This window comes from Nelumbo nucifera, chromosome 4 (genome assembly GCF_055504915.1).
Source record: "Nelumbo nucifera cultivar China Antique chromosome 4, China Antique-T2T, whole genome shotgun sequence".
In the NCBI taxonomy this organism is placed as follows: domain Eukaryota; kingdom Viridiplantae; phylum Streptophyta; class Magnoliopsida; order Proteales; family Nelumbonaceae; genus Nelumbo; species Nelumbo nucifera.
In genome coordinates this window covers 18,879,689-18,906,874 of record NC_142652.1, presented here as the reverse complement: position 1 = coordinate 18,906,874, position 27,186 = coordinate 18,879,689, and the positions used below count along the sequence as shown (strand labels likewise).

General features: G+C 34.4%; 2 protein-coding genes across 4 annotated transcripts; one reads left to right on the top strand and one right to left on the bottom strand.

Annotated features, from left to right (window-relative positions):
• Positions 1-253: 253 nt before the first annotated feature.
• On the top strand, positions 254-9,735 carry LOC104598040 (protein IMPAIRED IN BABA-INDUCED STERILITY 1-like). 2 transcript variants are annotated; one of them, XM_010259915.3, is made up of 9 exons: positions 254-1,037; positions 2,257-2,541; positions 3,007-3,324; positions 5,007-5,234; positions 6,525-6,622; positions 7,076-7,178; positions 7,269-7,805; positions 8,076-8,208; positions 9,188-9,735. In XM_010259915.3, exons 1-9 carry the CDS (start codon positions 666-668, stop codon positions 9,205-9,207), a joined length of 2,094 nt encoding a protein of 697 aa, XP_010258217.1. In that variant the 5' UTR covers positions 254-665; the 3' UTR covers positions 9,208-9,735. The 2 variants fall into 2 exon arrangements, with proteins under 2 accessions (XP_010258217.1, XP_010258219.1); XM_010259917.3 differs by lacking the exon at positions 2,257-2,541 and having other exon boundaries at positions 527-1,037.
• An 8,346-nt stretch (positions 9,736-18,081) lies between these two features.
• On the bottom strand, positions 18,082-26,658 carry LOC104598041 (DUF1336 family protein (DUF1336)). Of its 2 annotated transcripts, XM_010259918.3 has the most exons (11): positions 26,354-26,658; positions 25,405-25,505; positions 24,458-24,824; positions 23,393-23,479; positions 22,092-22,760; positions 21,433-21,568; positions 21,127-21,289; positions 20,891-21,019; positions 19,916-20,110; positions 19,305-19,427; positions 18,082-18,688 (listed from the first exon to the last, which is right to left on the bottom strand). In XM_010259918.3, the coding sequence occupies exons 3-11, from the start codon at positions 24,714-24,716 to the stop codon at positions 18,575-18,577; spliced, it is 1,875 nt and encodes a 624-aa protein (XP_010258220.1). In that variant the 5' UTR covers positions 24,717-24,824; positions 25,405-25,505; positions 26,354-26,658; the 3' UTR covers positions 18,082-18,574. The 2 variants fall into 2 exon arrangements, with proteins under 2 accessions (XP_010258220.1, XP_010258221.1); XM_010259919.3 differs by lacking the exon at positions 25,405-25,505 and having other exon boundaries at positions 26,354-26,580.
• Between the last annotated feature and the right edge of the window lie 528 nt (positions 26,659-27,186).

Sequence of the window (27,186 nt, the reverse complement as noted above, 5' to 3'; positions counted from 1 at the left end):
ATGAAAAAAAAAACAATTGTAGACCATGCAGCAATCCAACAACTCTCAAGAAATATATAATATTAATATATTTGAAAAGTAAAATCAGATACATAATTAAAAGAAAGGAAAATATTAGAATACTTTCTGGTCTCTTTATGAGTTTTTCTTGAAATTGCAATCAATCGAATTAGCTTGCAAGTTACAACAATAGAGACAGACTAGAGGAAGGAAACAACGTAAAGAAAAGAGGAAAACGAAAACAAAAACAGAAAGGGAACAGAAATAAGGTCCAACGGCTACATTTCACACCCTCTTACTTTTTGTTTTTTGGGTAGGGGGGATTCGGCATTCGGACCCCACGAATTTGCCTCGCGTTGATTTCGGTCTGTTTGTTACAAATCTCTCAGCTCATTAAAGCCATCTACCTTCCATCCTCCGCAATTCCCGCAGAGTGGAACCAAGCCGGGGAAGGATAGTAGGATACAACAACAACAGCTCTCACCCTCTCCACATCAAAAGAACCTGTTACTTATAGGGTTTTAGCCGGTTCCCCCGATCTCTCCTTGTTCTGCAATCCCCATTTGAGCTAATCTGTGATAATTCCCCATCTTCGACCCATTTCCTGATCTGGGTCGTTCTGGGGTTTCTCCAATTCGGTCGATGTCCTCAGGTTTCGCTCAGTAATGGGTTGCATTACGTCGAAGCAGGCGGTTTCTGTAACCCCTGCTTTTGATCATTCTGGGGCGTTCCGGGACAACGGATCCGGGGTTTCGGCTTCTTCACTGCGAAACCGATCCGGGTTGGTCGAATTGGAGAACAAGAAGAAGAAGAAAAAGAAGGCCGAGTCAGGAGATGCTGCTAGCGAATTGGGGGAGTCAAAGAGGGGGAGCTCTAATGGCGGGGATTCCTTTAGCTTGAGATTGGGAAATCTGCCTAAATATGTGGAAGGGGAGCAAGTTGCAGCCGGGTGGCCTGCTTGGCTGAGCGCCGTCGCGGGCGAAGCTATTCAAGGATGGGTGCCCCTCAAAGCCGATTCTTTTGAGAAACTGGAGAAGGTAGGGTAGAATCTTACGTAAACCATCCTACCCGGTATTTAATTTTTTTTTACTTGGAACTTTGATGGTTTTTTTTTTCTTTTTTTTTCATGCGGTTGGATTCATTAAACCTTTTCTTTTTCATTTTTTTCTTCTTCTTCCCCTTTTCTTATTATGGCAGCATTTCCATATAAAAATAGAAAGAAAAAATAAAATAAAAATGAAATTTTATGAAGAGACAATGCCTCTTTTTTTTTTTGAAAATTTAACAAAAATAAAGATTACCCATTTCACCTCTTTCACTTATTTGTCCTTTTATTCGATGATGATTTCAATTTGTTTCTTCTTCCTGCAAGAAATTTATCAATTGTTTTTCTTCGTTTTTTTCGCCATCCTAAAATTCTCTCTTACCATCCCCCCCCCCCGAAAAAAAAAAAAAGAAAACAAAATTTGTTGCTTCTTTCGAAATTAATAAAGTTGTATAGGTTTGCCACAATCATAGTCTTTTGCTTCCTTCTGAAATTGCTTCCCTGTGTTGAATTCGTGTATATTGTATAGTGCAAGAAGACATTCCATTTCTGACATTTATCTTCTGTGAATTTAATAAACTGGACTTCATATTATGTATCAATTACAAGACTATTAGTACGATTTTATAATATTTCTATATATAAGTATCCTTATTTATATGTGCTACATTTTTTCTTCACCAACTGCTGTAAAACTCCACCACAGCATAATAGCTCCAGATATGGTTATTCTTGTTAATCCATGTATATTTCCTTTTGTGGTCCTAACGGTTTGGACCACCTTTTAGTTAGATGCTTGCTTACCTATTTCAGGGACTTTCCCAGGTTAATTGAATAAAATTGGTGAAGTGATTCGAAAAAGTAATTTTGGGATACAAAGACTTTAAGATTTCCTGTTTGGCTTAGAGCCAGAGTATATATTGGTTATGATTTAGCATTACAACCCTCCGTTAGCACTGTGATTCAGTTTTATGCATGCGGCTACTGTTAGTGAGAGAGGTGTTCTCATTAAGGACATTGTGCCTCAAACATGATATTAGCCTTATTGTATTAATGAAATTCCGGCACTTGGCTTCATTTTTTTCTTTCTAATCATGTTTTCCAAGTGTCCGATAACAGAAACTAGTTTTATTAAAATCCCCACCCTTTTTGCCTAATAAATCTAAGTATTTTCAGACCAGAATCTTATTGTTCTACATTGATATTTGTAGATTGGACAAGGTACATATAGCAGCGTTTTCCGAGCATGTGAATTAGACACTGGGAAGATAGTTGCCCTGAAAAAGGTGCGGTTTGACAATTTTGAGCCTGAGAGCGTTAGGTTTATGGCACGAGAAATATTGATTCTCCGCAGGCTTGACCATCCAAACATTGTAAAATTGGAGGGGTTAATTACCTCTCGATTGTCATGCAGTATATACCTTGTTTTTGAGTATATGGAACATGATCTTGCCGGACTATCATCTTGTCCAGACATCAAGTTCAGTGAGCCACAGGTTTGTTGATTTCTTTGTTATGCATTAGCACAATAGAAATACAGGAATATTAGCACTGGAAAGGAATGGCACAGTAATCAAGTTTTTTTTCCTGATTTACAAAGATAATTGTTAATGTAATACTAGAAGAAGGGCTTGAACATCCAACTTAACAGCCATAGTTCTATCCAAGTAATTTCAACTTTGTTTCTCTCATACCACTGAGGTTGATTGTTGAAATTTTGAGTAGCTTATAGAGTCATTCCCAAATTTTTAGACTAAATTGTATTTTATTGGATGGTTAAGATCATCATAGAGTATCCAAAATCATCAGAGTTTCCAATATTTTGGTTTGATTGAAAACTATGTCAACGTTATGTATGCTTTTCAATATTGGGATTGTTTGGTTTATTGAACCTGGAGTATCATATTCTTTCTTGTTATTTATTATTTTGTATCAAAGCTTTAATGGCCGATACTGTTCAGGTTAAGTGCTATATGCGCCAATTATTGTCTGGACTTGAGCATTGTCACTCTCGCGGTATCATGCATAGGGACATCAAGGGATCCAATCTGTTAGTTAATAATGAAGGAATTCTCAAAGTGGCTGATTTTGGCCTAGCAAATTTCTATAATCCTGGGCATAGACAACTGTTAACAAGTCGGGTTGTAACTCTGTGGTACCGTCCTCCAGAACTCTTGCTGGGTTCCACAGAATATGGAGCATCTGTGGATCTATGGAGTGTTGGTTGTGTATTCGCAGAACTTCTCCTTGGGAAGCCAATCCTTCAGGGAAAAACTGAGGTGATCATTATATGACATTTTCTTAAAGTATCTCTTGTTTGTTTTTTGCATGAAAATCCTAATAGTGTTATATTATTCAGCAGTATTTAGTTATGCCAATGAAAGGAGAGAATTTGGGAATAAGAAGACAATTTGGCGAATGGTAGAGGTCAAATAATAAAACATTGTTAGAAGGAAGTGATCTCCACAGGAAGAAATCATACATAGTTGCGTATAAAATAAAGAACTATCATTTAGCTAGTTTCCAAGTTTTATATTTCATTCAGCATGCATATTTATTGAAAAAAAAAATATCTATTCTCTTTATTAGAACATTAAATTTCCTCTTAGAACATGGCAAATCATCTTATCTAGATGACAAATAATATTTTAAATATATTAATTTCAATGTTTTCACAAATAATACTAATAGAATATTTAATAGAGCAATTTCATATCAATTAGCAACTAGAAGAGGAGGCTATAACTTTATATAAAAAAAAATTAAAGATTGAAATTTGAAGAGAAAAAGAATAAGGATGGAGCTGCAAATTTATTTAATGTGTGTGAGAGAGATGGGGAGAGAGAGAGAGAATAGGAAAAACAAAAAAGAAACCTTTTTATACTTCTATTCTTTTCTTTTCTCTTTTCAAAAACCTTTGATCTTTTAAATTTCAATAGTAAAACTTTAAAACAAAGTATTAATGATATATATGGTATATTAACACACTTATCAGTAAGATGAGGCATTTTGAAATTACAAGAAGGCGCTCGCCTTGTCATTTTTGTTGCCTATATGGGCACCTTGTTTCTTTAAGTCAGGAGTTTAGGTGAGGTGCCCAGTCAATGGGTGCCTAGGTGGCGCCTTGACAACTATGGTCTGACTTTTTCCGGTGCATTATGTAATGCTATGGATAAAATGTATATGATCGAATTTATTTTTAGAATATAATCTTATGGAAGTAGTTGGACATGATTCCCATCAAATTGCTACCCCACTATTTAATATTTACATCACTCCTATTTGTTGAATACCCTCGTACTCCTTTCTGGAGGAACTTATGTTCTTCCTTTATAGAGATAACTCATTGTACCCCCCCCCCCAAACAGAAAAAGATAACCATCTTTGATCTACTTAAGTGTATAACCTTTCATAAGTAGCCAGGAATTCTAGATTGGGCAAGATACATATATCTGCATTTTCTGAGCACGAGTTAGGCACTGGGAGGATAGTTGCCTGAAAAAGGTGCAGTTCGACAAATTTGAGCCCAATGAGCCCAAGAGCATTAGGTTTATGGCATGGGATTTGGGATATATTTATTCTCCACTGGCTTGACCAACCAAACATTGTAACATTGGCACAGTAAGAAAATAAAGCACAGTAAGATTTGATCTTTCTTATTCTTGTTCCCTTTAAAACATATCAAAAGATCAATGTGGAAGTAGCATGAAATATATTGTTGTATGGGATGCCTCTTACCAATATCTGTTGTCTTAATATACATGTACAGTTCTGATTTCTTTGTTTTGTTTTTATTTTTATTTTGTGCTTATTCTTATTTCTTCTTATTTCTCTTCTTTAGTTTTTTTTCTTGTGGAAGTGAAAGGCACATATATTTATATCAGGAAATAAATTCTAGGTGGCTACATCATTACCTTTTCCAGTTTAAGTTCTAAAGGGAGAATTCATATCCCATGTACAGGTTGAACAATTGCACAAAATTTTCAAGCTCTGTGGCTCCCCACCTGATGAATATTGGAATAAGTCCAAACTTCCTCATGCAACTATTTTTAGACCCAAGCATCCATATGAGAGTTGTCTTCGGGAGACATGTAAAGATTTTCCTGCAACTGCTGTGAATCTGATAGAAATGCTTCTTTCTGTAGAACCATACAAGCGTGGTACTGCTTCTTCTGCTCTTGCATCTGAGGTAACTCATGCAGAACTTTCATCACCCATAAATTCCTAATGTACAAATTATGTTGGAAAAAAAAAAAAGAATCAATCTGTTTCAGCATGTTCAAATACAAACCCACCCTACAAAGATTGCTATTTTATTGCACAAGTGGTTGTATGCCATGTGATTTTTGCATGTTGTCTTTAATAATCATAGAAAAAATTTCCCTCACCATTTTCTTGACTTTTTACCTGGCACATTGCCTCAATCCATATAAACCAAATTTAAGCCATAACTTGTGGGTGACCAACTAAAATATTTCAGAGGGAAGACAGTCTATTTATCGACTATTATCAACCAAATTGTGACTGATCATCCATATCTCACATTTTCCCTTGGTCCTGTGTGGCAAGGAAACTCCCTCTTCTGAAGGTTGTATTTGACACCACACTGTATTCACATTTTGGACATAAGCTGATCTTTTTTTTTTTTTTTTTTTGACAGCAACTGCCAGGAAATCTGGCCAACAAACTCAATTATAAATCAAACAAAACAAAGCCAGATTACACTTTTGAAATCCCAACACTTCCCCAAGCTTATCCCCAATGTCTTCTTTGGATAGATGGCTGAAAACTTGTGGCATTTCTAAAAAAATGTAATTTCCTAAATTTCCTTGAAATAAAAATGCATCAATTTTTTATTGAAAATACATAATGCACTATGTATGTGTTTGTGTGTGCATAGGAAAAAGGTTACCTAATCGGGTCAAATAAGGAGCGTCCCTACATCACCTGCCATATTTTTGCCACATGGAGGAATGATGTGTCAAATCCAATGTCCACCAAATATATGACCAACTGACCATCTATTCAATCCTCCAGTCCATATCAACCCTATGCCCCACCTTTTATTTTAACATTGAATTGAATTTGTGTCAGAAGATGCTTTATTTCAGATATATGGTATGATCTTCTAGCTCAAATTTGTCCCACTAGTAGAGGATAATGAGAGGAAACTATGAGGCCATTTTGAACTGCTAACGAACTTTCCACCTGAAAGATTTCTTAGCCATTCAGCCTTGTGCACTAAATGACTTGGACTAGCAAGCCCATTTTCATATATCTATATTGATGTGTAATTTTATAAAACACTTTCCTTTCAAAATTCTTCAAAGTGGAATGCAATTATTTTACTTTTGTTCATCTTATATGAAACTGAAATTATTCACGGTTTTGGTAAAACCTTCTCCTGTATTTGGTGTATCTGGCTTACTTTCCAGAGTAAAAATATTCTTCTGATTCAGTTTCTTGTGTTCAATCTCAGTATTTCACAACAAAGCCCTATGCATGTGACCCATCAACTTTACCAAAGTACCCACCTAACAAAGAGATAGATGCAAAATGTCGTGAGGAGGAACGAAGGTAAGCTCTTTGTCAACTGTTCACTGCAAGTTTATGGTTTCATATCCTCTCTTAAATAACTGAATCTGTGGTTGTAACCCTGGATAAAGTTTAAAACAAAGGTTGAATAACCAAGTCAAATTGCCACTCATCAGGACTGGTTCCACCTGTTTTGGGCCTAATATCTATTAGTTGTTTCAGAATTTGTTTATGCTAAACTTTTTTAGTTTTTGAACTTATAAGTGTAAGACTCCATACTGTTGTATTGAAGTCTTTTGAATCATTGTTGGACAAGTGGCAATTCAAAGCCAGTATTGCGTCCATGAACTATATGTTAACTGAATCAGGAGTTTATCAAGGCCAAATCAAGCTTTAATCTCTAGAACCATGTTATCTAGCTAAAAAGGATCGCTCGGAAAGTTCAGTATGTCTCCAATACTAACTGCGTAATTTGCATTACTGCAATGCTTTTAGGAGAAGGGCTGGTGGGAGAGTGCGTGGACCTGAAGCAACTAGGAGGCCAACAAGAGTTTGTAGAGCTTCACGGGAATCAATCAGTAAACTGGCATCCAAACCGGTCTCTCTCTCTCTCTCTCTCTCTCTCTCCACACACCGCAAACAAAAGATAAAACCTTGTTCTCATTGATTATTTCTATTTTTTCTTCAGGAATTGCAAGAAAGTACCAAAGGTGCCCATAAGATCAATGGTTGTGATTCACTTACTTCCAAGGAAGATAAAGACACTACATTATGTGAAATGCCAAAACCATCAAATAATACCATGCAAGAAGCTTTCCACATGAAATATGCATCTCAAGGGGAAATTCCTTTCTCTGGCCCATTACATGTCACAGCATCAAGTGGTTTTGCTTGGGCAAAAAGGAGAAAGGAGGATGCACCAACCAGAAGATCACATAGTAGGTCTAGTTCAAGAGGTCAAGTTTCTAATGCAGTAGATCCATCAAGTCTCCTGCAAACAAGAAATAATTCAGACCTAAAAATAGAAAATGGGGAAGCTTTATATGGGGCTCGCATTGATTCTAGAGATCATGATTCACATGATATTGCTAAGCGTGCAATGCTGAAACAATGGAGCCATTTAGACCATCCAGATTCTTTTGATGCATCTGATATATACCATTCTCAAGAACTATCAGTGGCACTGTATCAAAGGGAGGAAATGGCAGCTAAGAGAAGCAATCTGGTAAGGATACAAATAATGATAGATCAATGATGAAGATTTATTTATCCTTTTTGAACTTGGGGTGTCAACTAAGTCAGGATTGAGTGACTGAGTTCAAACCCAAATTTATATAAAAAAGCCAATGCTTCTTTTGAAAATTCTAGCAGAGTGGCTGAAGGTTGATTGACTCAGTCACTTAGTTGAGTGACATTCCTATCAATAGGCTGAATGTCCTTTCTGAGACTTCTTCCCTTTGAGTTTAAATTCTTATTAAATATAAAACTCTCACAGGGTTATCAGGATCAAGGAGACATGGTTGAATTTTCAGGACCATTATTGTCTCAATCACATAGAGTTGATGAGCTCTTAGAGAGGCATGAGCGTCACATCCGTCAAGCAGTCCGCAGGTCATGGTTTCAAAGAGGTAGGAAAATTTCCATTTTGAATTTCTAAAATTTCTGCATGCTTAGTTTCTGGTATATCAGACGTTAAACATTGAAACTTTCAATAACCAATATTATCTGTGAAAAAGAGTAATAAAACATGGGGCAGAGGGCTGATATGGACTAAGGATTGAATATGGGGTCCCCTACCTCATGAACGGCATGGATATCCCACATCATCATCATTCCATGTGGTAAAAATATGGCCGGTCATGTAAGGATGTCCCTACACAACCCCACCTATTTCTGCCACGTGGAGGAACCATGTGGCCAATTTGGACTGTCCATCAGGTTGGGACCATTATGGTCTGCCATGAGTATGATTCCACAGTTCATGTCAGTGCTGTACCAAATTGAAATTTTGATTAACCAATTACAATCACTCAAGCTTCTAATTTTTCAATATAGAAGCCCATAAAAGATCATTTATTTGGGCACATGGCAAAGGATGTTGGTTTAAATATCAGAGCGGCTGCTTTGTCCAAAAGAAAAGCCAAAAATTTGATCTATTTCCATTCTAACCCTTCCAAGACCCCAGAGAGCTTGGCCCATCATATTGGGTAATGGCCCTTGGCATGGAATTTTGGGCCAAAATCTTTTCCATGAATATGGAGTGGCGAGAGGAATACAGGCACTCCTTTTGAGCCCCAAATTAAGTTGCCATGTGGAAGATTCCTTGGTTTTTTTGTGCATACCAAATTACCTAATTAGCAATATGCTTAACAAAATTTATCTTGACCTTGTTATAATATTTACGTCACAAGAAAATTACCAGTCTCTTAAACTTCCCCAGAACTTAGATACTGGTACTGAAATATTCTAGAGGTATCAAGCATCTTTTATCAATTCAATGTCTTGACTGCTTGTTCTAGGATGGATGTGGCTAGTGGCCTAGGTTGTCTTGACTGCTTGGCTTCATTTAGTTTTGTTGATACTGATATGGTGGATCTACCGTGGCAGGGAAAAGGCATGGAAAATAGTTGTCTGAGGTATGCCTTCCAGTTCAAACAGAAGTCTCCTGTTGATGAAGAAGGTAATTCAAGAAATGCAAATCTTGTCCCTAAATAAGGAGATGAATCTATTACCAGGGTATGCCGACCCCAAAAGTCTTGGTACACAAGCAATGAGAAGGGTAATTGCCATGTTCTCGGTTCTGAATTTGCCACCTGCCAGGGGATCTTAGATGATGGCAATTGAGCTGGGGTAGCCAAAATGAAGGCGATGGAGCTAGCTTGCTTTACTAGTTAACTTGAATAGTGTCGGCGAATGCTCTTCCAAGTCCATTTTTAACAGAAGCTGAGCTTCGTTTGATCAAAGAATTCAATTTGTGTAGATTGTAACTACATTAATTTTGTAATTCCTGGAAGTCCCAGAATTGTATAATGTGTATATCTAACAGTTAACTAGGTCCTTGTTCACGGTTACTTTTTAAGGATCTAGTTTTCTAGATTTCTAGTCAATAGTTTCATCCAACATCAATGAATAGAAAGGTTGTTTAAGGCCCGCAAGTGTTTCCTTTTCCCTCTTTGTTTACCCTCTGAGCATAGCATTGGTATTTTTGTTTTTTGCTTTTTTATATAGCATTGCTATTTGGTTGTTGATTTTAAGGGTAATTCATATCTTCATTGAGGGCCTCACTATCACTGAAGATTTGGACAAAAGCTCCTTTCCACTTCAATTTTCTTGAATTTATGCCAGCTTGCAGCAGTTCACATTTGCGCCCCAGAGAGCATGCATTGGGAACAGATTATCCCAATACACGGCTGGGATGTGTTTTGACAGGCATGAGGCATCCATGGGACGCCAACATGATCTCCCTTGCAAACTACAAGATTCGTGGCCATTCTTTCATTTCTTCTAAGAAGTCTCACTCTGGTAGCGCAGGACTAAAATTGAGAATCAAGGCTTTTGATGTATTGCAGTAGCCCCACTAAGACGTCACTTTTCCTAATTCAAGGTAGGAGGGCCATAGCAAAACATCAAAGACGTTGATTCTGTCGTTTCAGCGAGGGCTACGACACGGCCAATGTGGTTTGTTTTTTTAGGCACGTGCACTCTTGTAAATTGTAACTTGTGATTAGGGATTGGTAATTTTGGGTATCTGATTCGATCTGACCCTAATAGGATCTGTTTATCAAACTCCTATAGAGTTTGGGACGGATTTAGGTTTTAACTTTAAGGTATTCGATATTTGATACCTGAGATGTATAAATGTGAAACTATTATATTACTAGTAATTAAGCACGTGTTGTACTTGAGAATTTTTTTTATATTAATTATTTGAATTTTAGATATATCATAGTTAAGATAGAAATTGAAAATTAACAAAAGTAATAATATGATTAAAAATAAACTTAAATATTTGTTATTCAATTATGACATCATGGGTTTCTTGGAAAAGTTGGATCGTTGACCCACCATCTAGATAAGAAAATAGCATTGTTTTTTGATTAGTTTTAAATTAGGGAAAATTATAGCCATAACCGGTTGTACATTTAAAATTAAGCTACAAGTTGGTCCATAAACCAACATAATTCTGACAACCGGCTCTACATTTCAAATTAAAAACCCTCGCCATGCCATCGGAGGCTTATGTGGTTGTTTCCAACATGAGACTCTAATCTATGTTAGATACAACAAAAAGCTTATATTGAAATTGCCCTTTAATGTTGGGTGATTGGAAAATAAAAAAAAAAAAAAAAGGTTTTTAGTTTTTCTCTCCCTCTCCCTCACACCATCTCACTCACAATCATCTTTATCTGCTCAATAACTATGTGATTTGAAAATAAATAAAAATGGTTATTGGTTTCTGTATTTACATTCTCTATATCAATTTCTCTCATTCTCTCTCCCTCTACCTATCATTCTCCCTTAATCTCTCTCATTCTCTTTTTTGGTCGATCTCTCATTTTCCCTTAATTTCTATCGTTCTGCTTTAGTTTCTCTCTTGCTCCCTTTCTCGTTTGTTTTATTTTCTTACACACTTATATGGTATCAATCAAATCATATAAAAGAACATGAGACCAATTTGGCAAGATTAAAAAATCACTATATCAATTTGATAAAAATTCACAAGAAACTCTTAGCTATAAAATTTACACCAATTGGAGAACGATAGAGATTGAGGGAGAAGAAGATATCGATCGAGAGGGAGAAGAATGAGAAAGATTAAGGGAGAACAAGAGAGAGAGAGAGAGAGAGAGAGGTTTTGATTTGGCTACAAACCGAAGCTGAGAGAGTGGGAGAGATAGAGGGAGCGGGAGATCGAGAGATGATTATGAGAGTGAGAGAGAAGGGAGGGAGATCGAGACACAAAGGGCGTGGGAGAGAAACTGAAAACCTATTTTCAGTATAGGTTTTTTGTTGTGTCCAGCATGGATTAAAAGTCCCATGTTGGCAACAACCACATAAGCCTTCGATGACATGGCGGGGGTTTTTATAATTTGAAATGTAGAGCCAATTGTCAGAGTTTTGTTGGTTTTTGGACCAACTTGTATCCTAATTTTAAATGTACAACCAACTTTGATTATAATTTTCCCTTTAAATTATATATTTTATTTACATTATATAAAATATTTTTTATTTTTCACACTTAATTGTTGTTTGTCTATGGTATCATTTGGCTCAACCACTAACCCACCATATAAAAATAAAAATTGTTTGATTTCTAGGTTGACATTAAATTTTGTATTACATTTCCATCATTGATAAAATTATTTCTTATGTATAAAACTTATTTTTGTTTAATATAATGAATGCACAATATTAGAGATGTACCCAATATTTTATTTTTTATAAATATATAACATTAGATATGTGCCCAAAATTTTCTCTATCTTTTTTTATTTTTGTGATTCTTTGTATTTTCTATTATTAAAAACTTTATTATTTGACTATGACATCATTTAATTTCTAGGTAGATTTTGAAGTTGACATTCCATTTTTATCATTAATAAAAATACTTCTTGTATTTCATAGTTATTTATTTTAATTTTTTATTATTTAATTATGGCATTATTTATTAATTCATTTGACCCAAATGGTTGAATTGCTTGCCCACCACTGGGAGGGAAGAAAATGGTTTTGTTTTCAAATTACTTTTCAAAATATTTATTTTTATACTATTAAAATTAATATTGTGGATTTAATTATAAGAATTTAATGATGAGAAAAATTATATCTTAAATATAGGATTTAATGAGAGAGAATAGGAAAATATTTTTATTTCCAATTGGTTTTAAATTTTATATTCCATTTTCATCATTAATAAAAACATTTCTTATTTATAATACTTTATTATTGTTTAATATGTATGTTAAAAATGTTCCCAATTTTTTTAATTTCTATTTTTTTCATTTTATCTATTTTTAATTTTATTATTTAATCGTGACAACATGGATTAACCCATTTGATTCAAAATGATTTAATTTCTTACCACCACCTAGATGAAAATACTATTTTTGCTAGGTAGATTTTAAAAGTATAACCTTTATGTTATTGAAATTATTAATTTATTAAGTATGATTTAACTAATAGAACTTAATGATGAGAAGAAACAAAAATGACTTAAATATATGATTCAATGAACATGAATGCAAGTTAATAACTTAAATGTTAGATTTAATGAGAGGGAATTGAATGAATTGAATATATTTAAATTACCTCCTTTCAACTCATTTAATATGAAGAACCAAATGCCCTATTTGCCCTCATTTTTTATCAATAAATTTAAATATAGAGGGGTAAATTTTATCCTTAGAAAATTCCAGAAATATTCTTGTGTCCATTCGTGCTTTTTAAAGTAGTATAGAGGGAATTTTCGGGTATCTGATTCGTTCTAACCCTAATAGGATCTGTTTATCAAAATCCTATAGAGTTTGGGACGGGTTTAGGTTTTAACTTTAAGGTATCCGATACCCGATACATGAGATGTATAAATGTGAAACTATTATATTATATATCATGCACAAATTTATAAAGTTTAAGTAATAAGATAATTATTCTATTATTAGTATTTTATTTGTATAAATTTCTTGGGATTAAAATCATCATTTAATATAAATTTGGATTTAATAGATTGTTTATTTCATTTAGTTATAAAATACTAATTTTAAATATTATTTCTTTTAATTTTTAGTTGGAATTGTTAATCATATGTATGTATTGATTGTTTTGATGAACACAAAAGTTAATAAATATATTTTATTTCATTAAATAACACAAAAGGCAAAATGGCTTAGTGGCTTAAAGTAGTGCTAAGAGATTTAGTGTTATCATTAATGGATTCAGGTTCAAGTCACACTATAAGCATTAAAAATGTTTGGTCAAAAGGTTTAACGGGTGATAGCTTCTACCTAGGGGTGCAAATGGATCATATCATGATCCAATCTATTTGGTCAAATTTGGATCACCCCGATCAGAAATCGGATCAGATCGAGAAGATCCAATCCGATATATATTATATACTTATAAATATAAATAATACATATATTTTATAAATTTGTTATATTATTTATTTTTTATAAAAACATGTATATATATGATGAAAACAATTTAAAAAATACTTGTATTTTTTGTTTTTACTTTATTTAAATTAGTATATTTTATTTTTTTCTTTTAACAATTTATTAACTTTTAAAGAAAAAAAATCAGATTGGATCAAATCCAAAGATCCGACTTATCGATAGGATTCGAATTCAAATTGAGTCCTATAAGATCCGATTGGATCTTTAGATCGGGTTGGATCTGACATGAACAATGTCAGATCGGATTTGAATATACCCTGATTTGAATATGATCCAATCTGTTTACATCCCTACTTCTACCCCTGAGCAACTTTATAAGTGCTTTTGGTCAAAACTCTTTCCATTCCATATATTTCCCGTATCATAGATTTTCCCTTTGGAACTAATTAATTACTCAAAAACAAAACTATTCTTTATTAAGTGACAAATAAGCAATTCAACCATCTGAATCAAATTGGTCAACCATGAAGTAGTCATAGTGAGATAATAAAATTTTTAAATAGAATTAAATATAGAAAGTTACAAAAATGTATAAAAAACATTAGACACATTTATGATATTTTTATTAATCAAATTAAAAAATAATTGTAATAAACAATAATTATTTTTATTGGTGGTGAAAAAGAAATACATAATCTAAAACTAACAAAAAATTAAATTATGTTCCTATTCGGCAGAAATCAATAGTTCAACTTTTGGGTCAAATGTCTCAACCTCTAATGTCATAATTAAATAATAAAAAATAATAAAATATAAAAACACAAAATGAAAAAAATGCATAAATTTTACAAAAAAACATTTGGGAACAATGATAATATCATATGTTTATCATATTAAACAAAAATAAGTGTGACATATCAGAATTATTTTTACACACAGAGAAATAAAAAAAAAAATGAACGCATCTGTAATTCTATACTTACACTACTATTAAAATATGAATAAGATTGTGAAACTTTTTTTGACTAAAATACTCATTGTTTTAATTTAATCCCTATTTACTTATGAGGTTTAAAATGTAATTTGAACTACTACTTTTAATGTCATTTAATTCCTTCTCTTTACATTTTTTTTTTATAAATGAACAAAAAATAAATGCATTAAGAAGATAAAATATTACAAAAGGAAGAGTTCGGCCAGGCATTTGGGTATGTCAATGATACTCCAAACTTTGCAACCTAATATGAGGTGTTTACACAAATGGATTCAAATTTTGCAATTTACATCTGATTAATAACAAAAAATAAAAAATACATTTTGGATACATTATTACTATCATTATCATCATATTGTCACATGCAAAACATATGTACACTTACTAGTTTCTTGAAAAATGGGAATATCCTAGCCACCAAAAATACCAAAATTCAAAACGTGGTGTGTGTGTGTGTGTGTTGTGTGTGTGATTATCATAGGTTGTCGGCTAGCCCAGACGGAGAATCCGGATCACATGCCAATACCCTAGCAACATCATCTCGCATGCCCATCTGATACATGATGAAGCCAACTTTTAGGGTGGTCCCAGTTTCATAGTGAGATGTGCAGTGTCAGATCAAGTTGGTAGGGTGTTGGAACATGTTTCATTGTCAGGTGATCCCAACTCTACACCCAGAATTCTCCAACCTTGGTGAAAGGAGGTTTAAATATAATTAAATATAGAAAATTACAAAAATGTAGAAAAAACATTAGACACATTTATGATATTTTTATTAATCAAATTAAAAATAATTGTAATAAACAACAATTATTTTTATTGGTAGTGAAAAAGAAATACATAATTTAAAACTAACAAAAAATGAAATTATGTTCCTATTCGGCAAAAATCAATAGTTCATCTTTTGGGCCAAATGTCTCAACCTCTAATGTCATAATTAAATAATAAAAATTAATAAAATATAGAAAAAAACAAAATGAAAGAAAAAATGCATAAATTTTACAAAAAAAAATAACATTTGGGAACAATGATAATATCATATATTTATCACATTAAACAAAAATAAGTGTGACATATCAGAATTATTTGTACACACATAGAAATAAAAAAAAAAAATGAGCACATCTATAATTCTATACTTACACTACTATTAAAATATGAATAAGATTGTGAAACTTTCTTTTGACTAAAATACTCATTTTTTAATTTAATCCCTATTTACTCATGAGGTTTAAAATGTAATTTGAACTACTAATTTTAACCTCATTCAATTCCTTTTCTTTACATTTTTTTATAAATAAACAAAAAATAGATGCATTAAGAAGATAAAATATTACAAAAAGAAGAGTTCAGCGAGTCATTTAGGTCTACCAATGATACTCGAAACTTTGCAACCTAATATGAGGTGTTTACGTAATCGGATTCAAATTTTGCAATATGCATCTAATTAATAATAAAAAATATGAAAACAAAAATAAAAAATACATGAATTTTATTGAAACTTTTGGATACATTATTACTATCATTATCATCATCTAGAATTGTCACATGCAAAACATATGTACACTTACTAGTTTCTTGAAAAATGGGAATATCCTAATCACCAAATATATCAAAATTCAAAACATGGTGTGCGCGCGTGTGTGTGTGTGTGTTATCATAGGTTGTCGGCTAGCCCATCTCCCATACGGCCATACCCATAAGAATCCGGATCATTTGCCAATACCTTAGCAACATCATCTGACACCGCACATCTCATACATGACGAAGCCAACTTTTATGGTGGGCCCCAATTTCATAGTGAAATGTGCAGTGTCAGATCAAGTTGGTAGGGTGTTGGAACATGTTTCATTGTCAGGTGATCCCAACTCTACACCCAGAATTCTCCAACCTTGGTGATTAGGGGTGTCAACGGTTTTCGAAAATCCGATTTCAAATTTGATATTCAACATAATCGAATCGAATTCGGATAATTCGAATATCTAATCGGTTGAATTCGGATATAACCTGATTCGATTCAATAAATATTCAAATTCGACCGATTATTTAATTTTTATATATAATATATAAAATATTTTATATAATATATAATAATTAAGTTATATAAATAATTTATATATTTATATACTTTATATCAATAAAATATTTATTTTATATATTTATTAATTATCTAAAATAATTAATTAATCGAATTCGAATTGAATCAGATTCAAATTCGGATATTAATTTTCAATATCCGTCAGATATCGAATCGAATTCGGATATCGAATTTTCTAATAGAATTCAAATTCGGATATTACCGGATCCGTTTACACCCATTTTGGTGACAGCAGGTTCTAATGGCACGTCTCTGCCACAACCAACCAGAACACTTACCAACGGAGCCTCTCAGTAGTAAAACATGGTGTGTTCCTTTCATAAAAACGGGATGTGTCAAAATCAGCCACCAGAATACCTTTGGGTATTTTATATAAACAAGAAAAATAAATAAACAAATAAAATAATAATCACCTATAGATCTGAGAAATCCAAACCCGATCTCATAGGGAGTTGCGTAAATTAAAAAATCGAAACCTGATTGAGAAAAGGGGATATTTTCATCGTAACCCTAATTATACTTCCCTTATTTTAGAGTTGTGTCAATGGATGGGGGCTTGCTCGGGACAGGATAGACCAGTTCCAAATCGATTATTAATTGGGATAATTGGGTCTGAACAGAGTAGGTTCAATTATCTATAATTACCTATAATAATAATAATAATAGTTGGAACTTTTTTATAATATAACGTTAATAAAAATGACAGTAAATAATAAAGTAGTTATATATTGATAAAAAATGCAAGTATTTTTAACCAAAATGATCTCATATGAAGTTTAACCTTTTAACTATATAATTGATTTGGAACAGGAAAGGGACCCGACCCAATAATTGGGATACAAACCCGCACAGATCGAACCAAACTTAACATAATCAGTTCAGTCGGTTCAAATTCTTTCTGATAAACCCGACCCATTGACTGCTCTATCTTACTTCAACTTTTATTTTGCCTAATTGACCCCGATGTCCTTATATATATATATATCACCCACAATAAGCCCAAACATAGCAGCAGATTCCTTGTATCCTAGACTAATGATATTGGGCTGCAAAGCTTACAATGCTGTAAGGCGTCTGAACGTATTTGAAAATATGTCTCTGTATTTCTAAACTTTGTATTTGTATTCTTCCCAAACTGAGTCCGAAGCTTGAGGGAAATTGTGAAAGGAACTTATAGCAACTTTTAACCCATTTCAAAATGAATAGAGAAACACAAAAGCAAAGGGATGAATATGATAGTGGAGTATAATCTCTCAGTTGAACTGAGTTGAGTTGAGGTGGCATGTTTGTTTGGATGCCCATGAAACAGATCTAACCTGGATCTTATTTACAGACTGGACTGGTTCCATCTACTTTAAATACAAATCAAATATACAATAGAAAACAAGGAAAAAGAGGAGAGGTGGCTCAGTTCTGTCACTCCGCCAAACAGAAAAAAAAAAAAAAAAATGAAACTTCTCAGGATAGGAAAATCTTCATGGAATTAACCTCATGCTGATTGCTGACCTTCTCCTTTCCCACTCTGTGGAATTGTTTATCTAGAGAGGGTGCATCATGCTAAGGAAGACTCAGTACTGAAGCAGATATGGGTTGAGGACTGATACCATTATTGAATTAAAAATAAAAAAAAAATTAAAAAAACATCTCTTAAATTAATAAATTGATTTTTCCGCCCTCTTCGTCAATCAAGCCGGAAACATCCATGGAAGCGTTACAATATGGACTTCTTGAGCTGTCCACCTGTGGCTATCATAACTTATGGCACATGACTCCACATCTTGTTATACAAATCAACTCTCATCAACCGTCATAATGGTTGGTATTTGACCGTTATTTACAAAATCAATCTTGTTCAATCTCACACAGCACAAGACTTTCTCTGGCAGTTCCTCAGGTTTCTGTGCCTGTCATGGCATTTAATAACAGTTAGTAGACAATAAAAACCTAGTTCAGTTTATCAAGTTTACGGATTCTTCAAGAATGGGAACTGAGATACAAGAAGATAGTGACGTGGAAGTGAAATTTGGTCCAGTACCTCATGCAACAAATGTCAAACTAGAAGACATGCACGGACTAAGTTATTTGTAATAAAACTTACTTGGAGAAAGCAACAAGAAAAATGAAAAGAGAAAAGGAAAGTAAATTACATTTGAAATCTAGAACTCTGGTTAACTGGAGTTTGCTTGGGCTATCCCATTACATAATGTACAGATGTGTGTGTGCGTATATATATATATAAAGATCAGCTAAACTACTTTGCAGTGTTGTCAGACTTCGACTGAACTATGTGTTTGAACCAGTGACTGGTGAGCCAATGAGCTTTTTGGGCGTGGTTATTTTATGATTCTTACAGGTTGAACAATCTAAAAATGCAGTCAACCAGTAAAACTGTTGCCCAGTGAGCTTTCAGGTTTTCCACTCCATCGGAGTCTGACAATACTACCACTTTGTTAAATATTACAGGAAAATAGTAATCAAAAGGGAAAGAAGGAGCAATTTTGATAAGATAAAGATCTGTACTTGGATAATTAAGCAGAAATCAATTATCCCATTTTTCAAACGTTCTCTAAATGATTCAAGTCCCTTCCTTGCTATGTAACTGAAGCGGTGTATATCCAGGTCTATCTCAAAGTAATTTGTACCCTGCATGAAAAATGGCAAGCATTAAGGAATAATCTTATGGCAGAAGCTGAATTATAACCTTTCATCGAACTTCAGATGCCAAGATAAAAAGGACTGGGCAGTTTCAAGTTTTCCACGACTAAAAATATTTTCATAAGAAACTTCAAGATTTCTTATAGAGAACTACTTTACAAGCTTGAAATTCAAATTTTGAAATTTTGTGCATAATTGCTATTCTCTCAATTAAGGAAAACAGACTACAAACCCTGTGGTAAAAGGATTTTTCCTTGTAAAGCATGCAGAGCTAATGTCTTGTACCAGTGCCACTCTTCGGACAATTCCATGAACCAAGTCAGATGACTCAGATACTCTATATCTGAGTTCTTCATTTTCATAATGCCAACATGAGAATTTCCACAAATACTAGAAACTTCAAAAAGTGGAATGATTTTCCCTTTATAACTTGCACTGGCAGAAACAGGAAACAACAAAGGGAATTTGTTATTTACCCTATAGAAATTGTGTTGGGGACGTGAAAGCACAGGCTTTTCATTGTAGGTGTGTAAGAGTTTTCTTTCAGCAGAGCTCAGGTGAAGATCGTCTGGATTGACAACACCACCCAGGATCTTTAATCTTTCTCTAAAAGGGACTGTTGAGTCCCCTGTAAATCCTTTAACCTTTTCCATTTCATCCTCAACCAGTTTCTGTAGCAAAGGACATTATTAGCCAGAAGAAATACCATACAAAGTAAATAATAAAAGCCTAAAATAAGATAAAATGTAATAGCAGTAAAAGAAGGAACATTTGAAATAAATCGTAACAACAAAGGAAAACATTAGGCAACCAATAGTGCTAAAACTCGACTTTGGAAATTTTCCTTAGAAAATCTATCACCAACTCATACAAGCCGTCTTCATACTTGTAGTCAGAAAATTGTCTACCCTGTGTAAACAGAATTCATCTCCTTTTTATCAATAAAATGGGAAGAAAAAGGCACTGCAGAGTAACCAATACTCCACATCCACATCATGGGAAAAGGTTTGTTAACATGGGAGTGAGTTTACAATATACAATAATGCCAAAAAACTTCGACTTGCAGTTAAATGGGAAGAAAATGACGCTGCAGAATAATAAATTATACATATCCACATCATAGGAAGAGGTTAGTATCATGGGAGTGAATTTAAGGCATAGTATACTGGGATGTGAATTAATCAATAACATGAGTTGAAACTAAGCATTTCTTATAAAAGAGAGGTTGGACGTTTTAGGGAATTATAGACTTCATGAATATAAAATAAAATAAAACTCATTTATGAGGAATGTCAATGGAGATTAGTTTCTTGTATTAAACATTCTTTAAGCTGAAAGTATAAGATAAAATGAGAACTAGAAAAAACACTTTAACAAAAGCATCTGCAGTGCATCTGTAAGATATAATTTGTAACTCCCAAGAAACAAGCACAAAAAAATAAAAAATTTACCTTAATGCTATGCTGAAAATGAGGGGAGATCTCTTTCTCAAAGTTTTCTGAGACCTTAAAATATAATACAAGGCTCATGCCTTCTCCATCACAGTCACCAAGGAACATGGGAGAAGGATAAGTGGGCAGCTGCAGAAAAAAAAAAATGCATTATGAGATGATTCAGTATTGATACATACCACATTGGGTGGGGGTGGGGGGAAGGGTTTCAAGTAAAGAGAAGAAATAATTCATACCTGAATATTAACAATTAGGAGTGAGGGTGCTTTGTCATATGGTGTCACAGATGGAAGCTCAAGATGCTGGGCAATGTGGTTTATCTTTCTTGAGCAGACAAATAAATCAACACCAATAGGGGCATATGGACTGTAATTTGGAGCAGGGGACTTCTGCTTGTCTCTGCATGATTGATTTTCAAGGTTAGGTTGGTTAAGTCCTTGCATGCACAAATATAATCCATTGATCAAAACAGAACTATCAGCAGTAATGGAAAATGTCTAAAATTTTGATACATGATTGAATGAAACAGATAAATAGCATGCCTGAAATAGCTCTCCGCACGAAGCTTAAAGACTGAAGGTGAAATTGCAGACCAGCATCCTGGGGTTGGCTTCTCTACGGTTGAACATGGAATCAGTAGTCCTGCTCTTGGACGATATAGGAATTTCTTTGAGGCACCTGCATGATTTTAATTACATTTGTATCATGGAAATTGTTGAATGTAATAAAATTAGAACTGTGCACAATATCATAAGATGACATACAAGGGCATTAAGATTGAAATTGAATCACCCTGAAGAGACAACAGGGTTGAAAAATAAGGCTCTGTAGTAGCATGGTTAGTAACCTGAATCAATTTTGTTCTTTTTGTATAGAAGGTGATGGAATTAAGAAAGGAAGAACAAATGGGAGAAATTTGTGACTTAATCACAATAAAGAACAATTTCTTGTAGTAAATGAGAAATTTTCAATTGAAGAACAAATGACTATTAGATTGATGAAACCAGATCAAATCTTGGCATGGTGTCAGATTCGCAGGGGCAATTGTGAAACTCAAAACACATCCCAATCGGTTGTAGAATTCCACAAGATGGTCAAGGCTTATTTGATGTCTTATTTCCTTCACTGTATCCACTTTATTTGTAGTCCACATTTTCAGGAAATAATGCATAATAAAGTTTTAATGGATGTGTATACTTACAAATTCCAGAAATTTCCTCTCCATCATAGGACTTCTGCTTGAAAGAAAGCCTGATAACTGTTGACTTCTTCCATTGAGGCAATGGACTTGATGGAGGTTGATTCATGTCATTAAAATTGACAGAAGGACCTAACCGAGGTAAACAAGACTTCAGGGTACTTTCTTGAGTTTTCTCTTCAGAATCATGCCTATCCTCTTTTAGACCATTAAAACTTGCATAGGGCTTATCTAATACTTTTTTCATCTTGGTACAAGCTTCATCAGCCTTCCCCAGGCAAGAAAGCTCATAACCTTGGGTACTTAAAAGTGAAAATCCATCTGCATTCTTGCATTCATCTTTGATCAAGAACTTCTCAGTTTTACTTCCATCTATTTTAAAGTAGCTTCCATAAGGATTATCTAATACTTTTTTCATCTTCGTACAAGTTTCATCAGCCTTCCCCAGGCAAGAAAGCTCATAACCTTGGGTGCTTAAAAGTGAAAATCCATCTGCATTCTTGCATTCATCTTTGATCAAGAACTTCTCGGTTTTACTTCCATCTATTTTCAAGTAACTTTCATAGAATTCCTCATACTTGCACCCAGAATCAACAAATGTAGCAGCTTCATACTGAAGTAATTGGGCACCTGAGATATTCCCAATTGCATTGCTTATAGAAGGAAAACAGTCTGCAACAGGTAGGTTGGCAAGTATTAATCATAAATGGCAAAATCAGTCCAGTCGACCAGTTGGATAGAAAGTAAAAATGGATAAGTGTGCATTCTATGGATCACATCTAGGGGACCTCCCGAGTAATAGAGTGAACATAACAAACTCTTAGGCCCCATTCATTTTTCTTTTGGCCATTTACCCAGGTATTTCTTTAATTTCCCAGGTGAGTGAGATAATAACCATTTTACCCTTAAAAAACAGAATTAGAAGGGACAATATTATCCCATCATGTGCTGGCAACTTCCCCCCAGGTGGGAAAGTTACACCTGGGAGATAAGTGATACCTATGGTAAGTGACTTATCTGTGGGACCCACGTGAATCCGCAAAAAGAACGTGGGATTGATGGTCAATGGGAACCATTTTCCCATTGACCAACTTCCCCTCTACATTTACCGAAAAACGAGTGCGCCCTTATAGAATTCTGGAAAGTTTACTGACTTCAGAGATGCAGAAAATAAGGTGGTTAGAATCAACAATGGAGTTAATTTTTGTTCCTTTCATTGCTGGGAACTCTTCAAATACGGTAAGAATGTCTTGCATTCAAATCATTCAATTAAACTGGTTGTGGTAAAAGGTGATTGGGCTTACCTTCATGAACACTACTAAAGTCATCATCATCAGAGTCAGAGTCAAGAATACTGGCAGAATCAAACCATGCTTCCTCTTGGCATTTTGCTGCAAACAAATAAACCTCTATAGTGAATTCTCAGATCATCTAATGAAGGAACCCATGTCGTCTGGCACAAGAAGGTAATTCACCCGGGCAAGAATTTTTTTAAGATAATGGCTTCCATGAAATGTTATCTAAATTGATGAGGTACAAATGAACAATTTTCATATTTTATATGTGAGTTCAGTATGCATGATACAGAAGCAGATTGAGGAGAAAGGTTATATTTCATTTCCCAACCAGAAAATTTATACAGATGAAACTCAATTTTACAAACCCAACAAGCCATATCATCTATGATCAGAATTTTTCTTTCAATTCCTATAATGGAAATCTAAAAGATTTCTAAGAGCCCATTAATAACATTCTGTAATCTATACTGTTTACATGTTCCTGTCCTGGGACAAGTAAGTAGGAAACTAGTAATGGGAATTTTTATATCATGCCGATAGGTAGAAGGTATAATGGAATGAAAATTTGGAAATTTCCTATTTATATGAAAGTACGCAGCATATAGAAACATCCCATGATTCAAAGAAATTCATTTTTTTTTTAAACAAAGCTTCTCCAAGTTGATCAAGTTGTCCTTTCTAGTTTGCGGTGCTCATATGAAAATGTACAAAGTTTATTAAACAGGCTAAACAATGAAATCTGGTTCTAAAATGAGTACACTTTCAAAAAACCATCAAACCCAATCACCAGTCTTAAACAGAATATCAGAATATAATATAGATCCATGGAAAAGGTTAGTGACAGACAGTTCAACATGCCCCACATAAATATATCATTTCCGTCAAAAATCAACTTAAGTGAATAATTTCCACATATGGCCAGAATAATTTTCTTCTTTATTGTTCCTTTTTTTCCCATTTTGAGTACCATGAAGATGCACACTGTAGATGTCTTCTGTCACCTGATCTGATTGTTTTTTGACATTGGAATGTTTCCAAATTGAGAAATTGTTATAAGGAGAGAGAAGGTACCATTCGTATCGACTTGGTGATGCCATTGCAACTGGGTTAGATGGAATGTCAAATTGGAAACCTCTGATCTCGTGCATGTAGTTGTTGCACCCTTTTCAAAATCAACATGAACAAACTCACTTAGAGCAAAATCCGTTACACGACTTTCTGCATCACAAATCCGGTTCTTTGGCGCATTTCCCCGGCGTTTGCTGGATCTGTAAGAATACTTCCTCCGCGGTACAATTCTTCTGTCTGGCGCTGATACACATGCACCCATTTATGACTTCACTAAATCCCAGTAACAAGGGAAATTTTCTTCATAGGCGATGAAACCCTCAGGACAAGAGCTGGTAGAAAGTGCATGAACTCCAGAAACGCAAGGAACCTGGCAAGTAGTAGCCAAAAAACATGGGCATGTAAGAAAGAAAGTTCACTTATTTTAATTCACCTTCGGTTCTATTTTACTACAGCTTTGCTAATCCATTTTGCAGCCCATACAAGTTCTACTCAACGCAGATACACACAGTACAAAACGACGTTGTGTTGGCAAGACCAAAACACCTTGTGTGCCAAACCAGAAGTCCGAAATGAAAAAAGGAAAAAGAAATCCTTTTGTTGGTCAAACAAACTTTCTGAACTCAGATCCTGAAGGTTCAGATGATCCAGAGTGGGTCTTTTATTGAGAGAGTACCTCTCCATTCAACGAGTCAAGGAGACAGATACCCACTTGGATGTTTGCCCCCACTTGAAGTGACTAGGGGATTGTAAGGTCAAACTCAAATGAATAGGTTCCCATTTCTCTGTGTCGGGTTCTTCACCAACGCAAGTGCGATTGTGAGTCCTTGTCATTTGTTTTTTACATTAGCAATTAATGACTCGTCAGGAAAATATAAAGAAAATAGAAAAACAATGGAGGAAGATGAATGAAATAAAAAAAGATATTGATATTGCAATTTGGAATTTACCATAATCATCAAAACCGTGGCAGAGAATACGGTTGACATGTTAGAGTGGAAAGAGAAATGCAATTTGGAGAAGAAACGAGTATTTCACCTCCGGAAGAACCCTATAGATAAGGAAAAGCTACCAAATTAGATGTTGATATGGACATATCAAATTCAAAATGCGGTTTGCAGTTTAACATGAATCCTGTAGCTATGATCTAAAGAAGACGTACCTGTATAATTTTAGTGAAACAGATCAAAAATTTCAGAAATTAAAAAAAAAAAAGAAATTTTCTTAACACAACTGAAAATGAATATGTAGAAAGTAGAAACGAGAATAAGATGACTGTTATTCTCATTCACATAAAATCAAATAGAACATGAAATATCTGGAGGGGACTACAAGAAGAGACGGCAAATGGTCCACTTCAAATCCAAATAAAAAAAGAAAACAAATATATATTAGAATTAAAAAAACAAAGAAGCGCGCGCAGAGAAAGAACGAGAAATTTGATTCTTTGGAATTCCCGAACGCAGACGAAGTTCTGGGAATTTAATTGAAAAACGACGATTATTTAGTAATGCAAGCCAAACAAAATTAAAGCTTGCAAATCAGAAGTGTAAGAAAGCACTGATTAAACAGAGGGATAGAATGAGGAAGCGCTTGCAAACGATTTTCAAATTACAAATAAAACATGAAAATAAACGGTATAACCGATGAATCTATAAACAGATTAAATGAAATAAAAATAGCTAAAACAAATAAACAAAAATTATATCACCAAGCCGCAAATGCACAGAAATATAGAGAGAGGGAGTTGAAAAGGATCTGACAATGAGTAGCAATCTTGAACGGTAAATCCAGCAAACGTACAGAGACGTGAATGCCATTATAAGAATATTTGAATCTATCGAAAGAAACCCATAAAAAGAACAAAACCAAAAAAAATGAGAGAGAGAGAAAAGAGACCTGAAGCGAGGGAGACAAGGGTCCAGTTCCAGCAGGGATGAAGAGCAAGTAGCCGTTGTTGCAGAAGAGATGGGTCGAAGATGGTCTTCCCCCTTCTGCAACAACAACAATAAAAACAGCAATGACAACGACAATAACGAACGCCGACAATAACCAGAACTGCTGCCAATTCAAACCAGATTGAGAGAGACGGAGAAAAAAATCAGAGCAGTCCGTCGTCGTCGGACTCAATTCTCTATCCTACCACCCTCCCTTTTTATTCTGTGCATTCTCCTGCTTCCTTCTTGTTTTCCCCCCCGAGATTTCGCGGGCCAAGACGAGCTCCACCTCTCCTCTTATTGCCACGTGTCATCCTCCCTCATTTAAACAATTCTTTATTTTCTTTTTTTTGTTAATTATTTTATTGGTCCATCGTCTCAAATATCGTGAATCGTGTTCTCAATTCGTTCGTCGTTCCAGACCCGTATTTTGTAGGCATAGCCGCATAGGTGTGTAACTTAGGCGGGTCCGGTCCGATCGGAATCGATTCAGCCCGAAATTTTATACGGGCTGTACTTGATTTTTTTTCCTCGGACCCAAGATATCGAGTTTCGGGCTGAGCCCGAGCTTACTCCTTAGGTAGCTCGAGTCCAAAATTAGAACGAATTTATTAACCAATCGAGGTCAGCCTGAACGAGAGCCTAATTCAAGAGTATCAAATTACAGTACAGGCTGGGATCCGATTGAGAAAATCAGACTTGACCTCTAATTTTACCTAGGTTTAAGCCTTAAGTTCAAATTTTTAAGATTAGGCCTGGATTAACCATAAACCCGACTCAATCCTCCTAACTTTC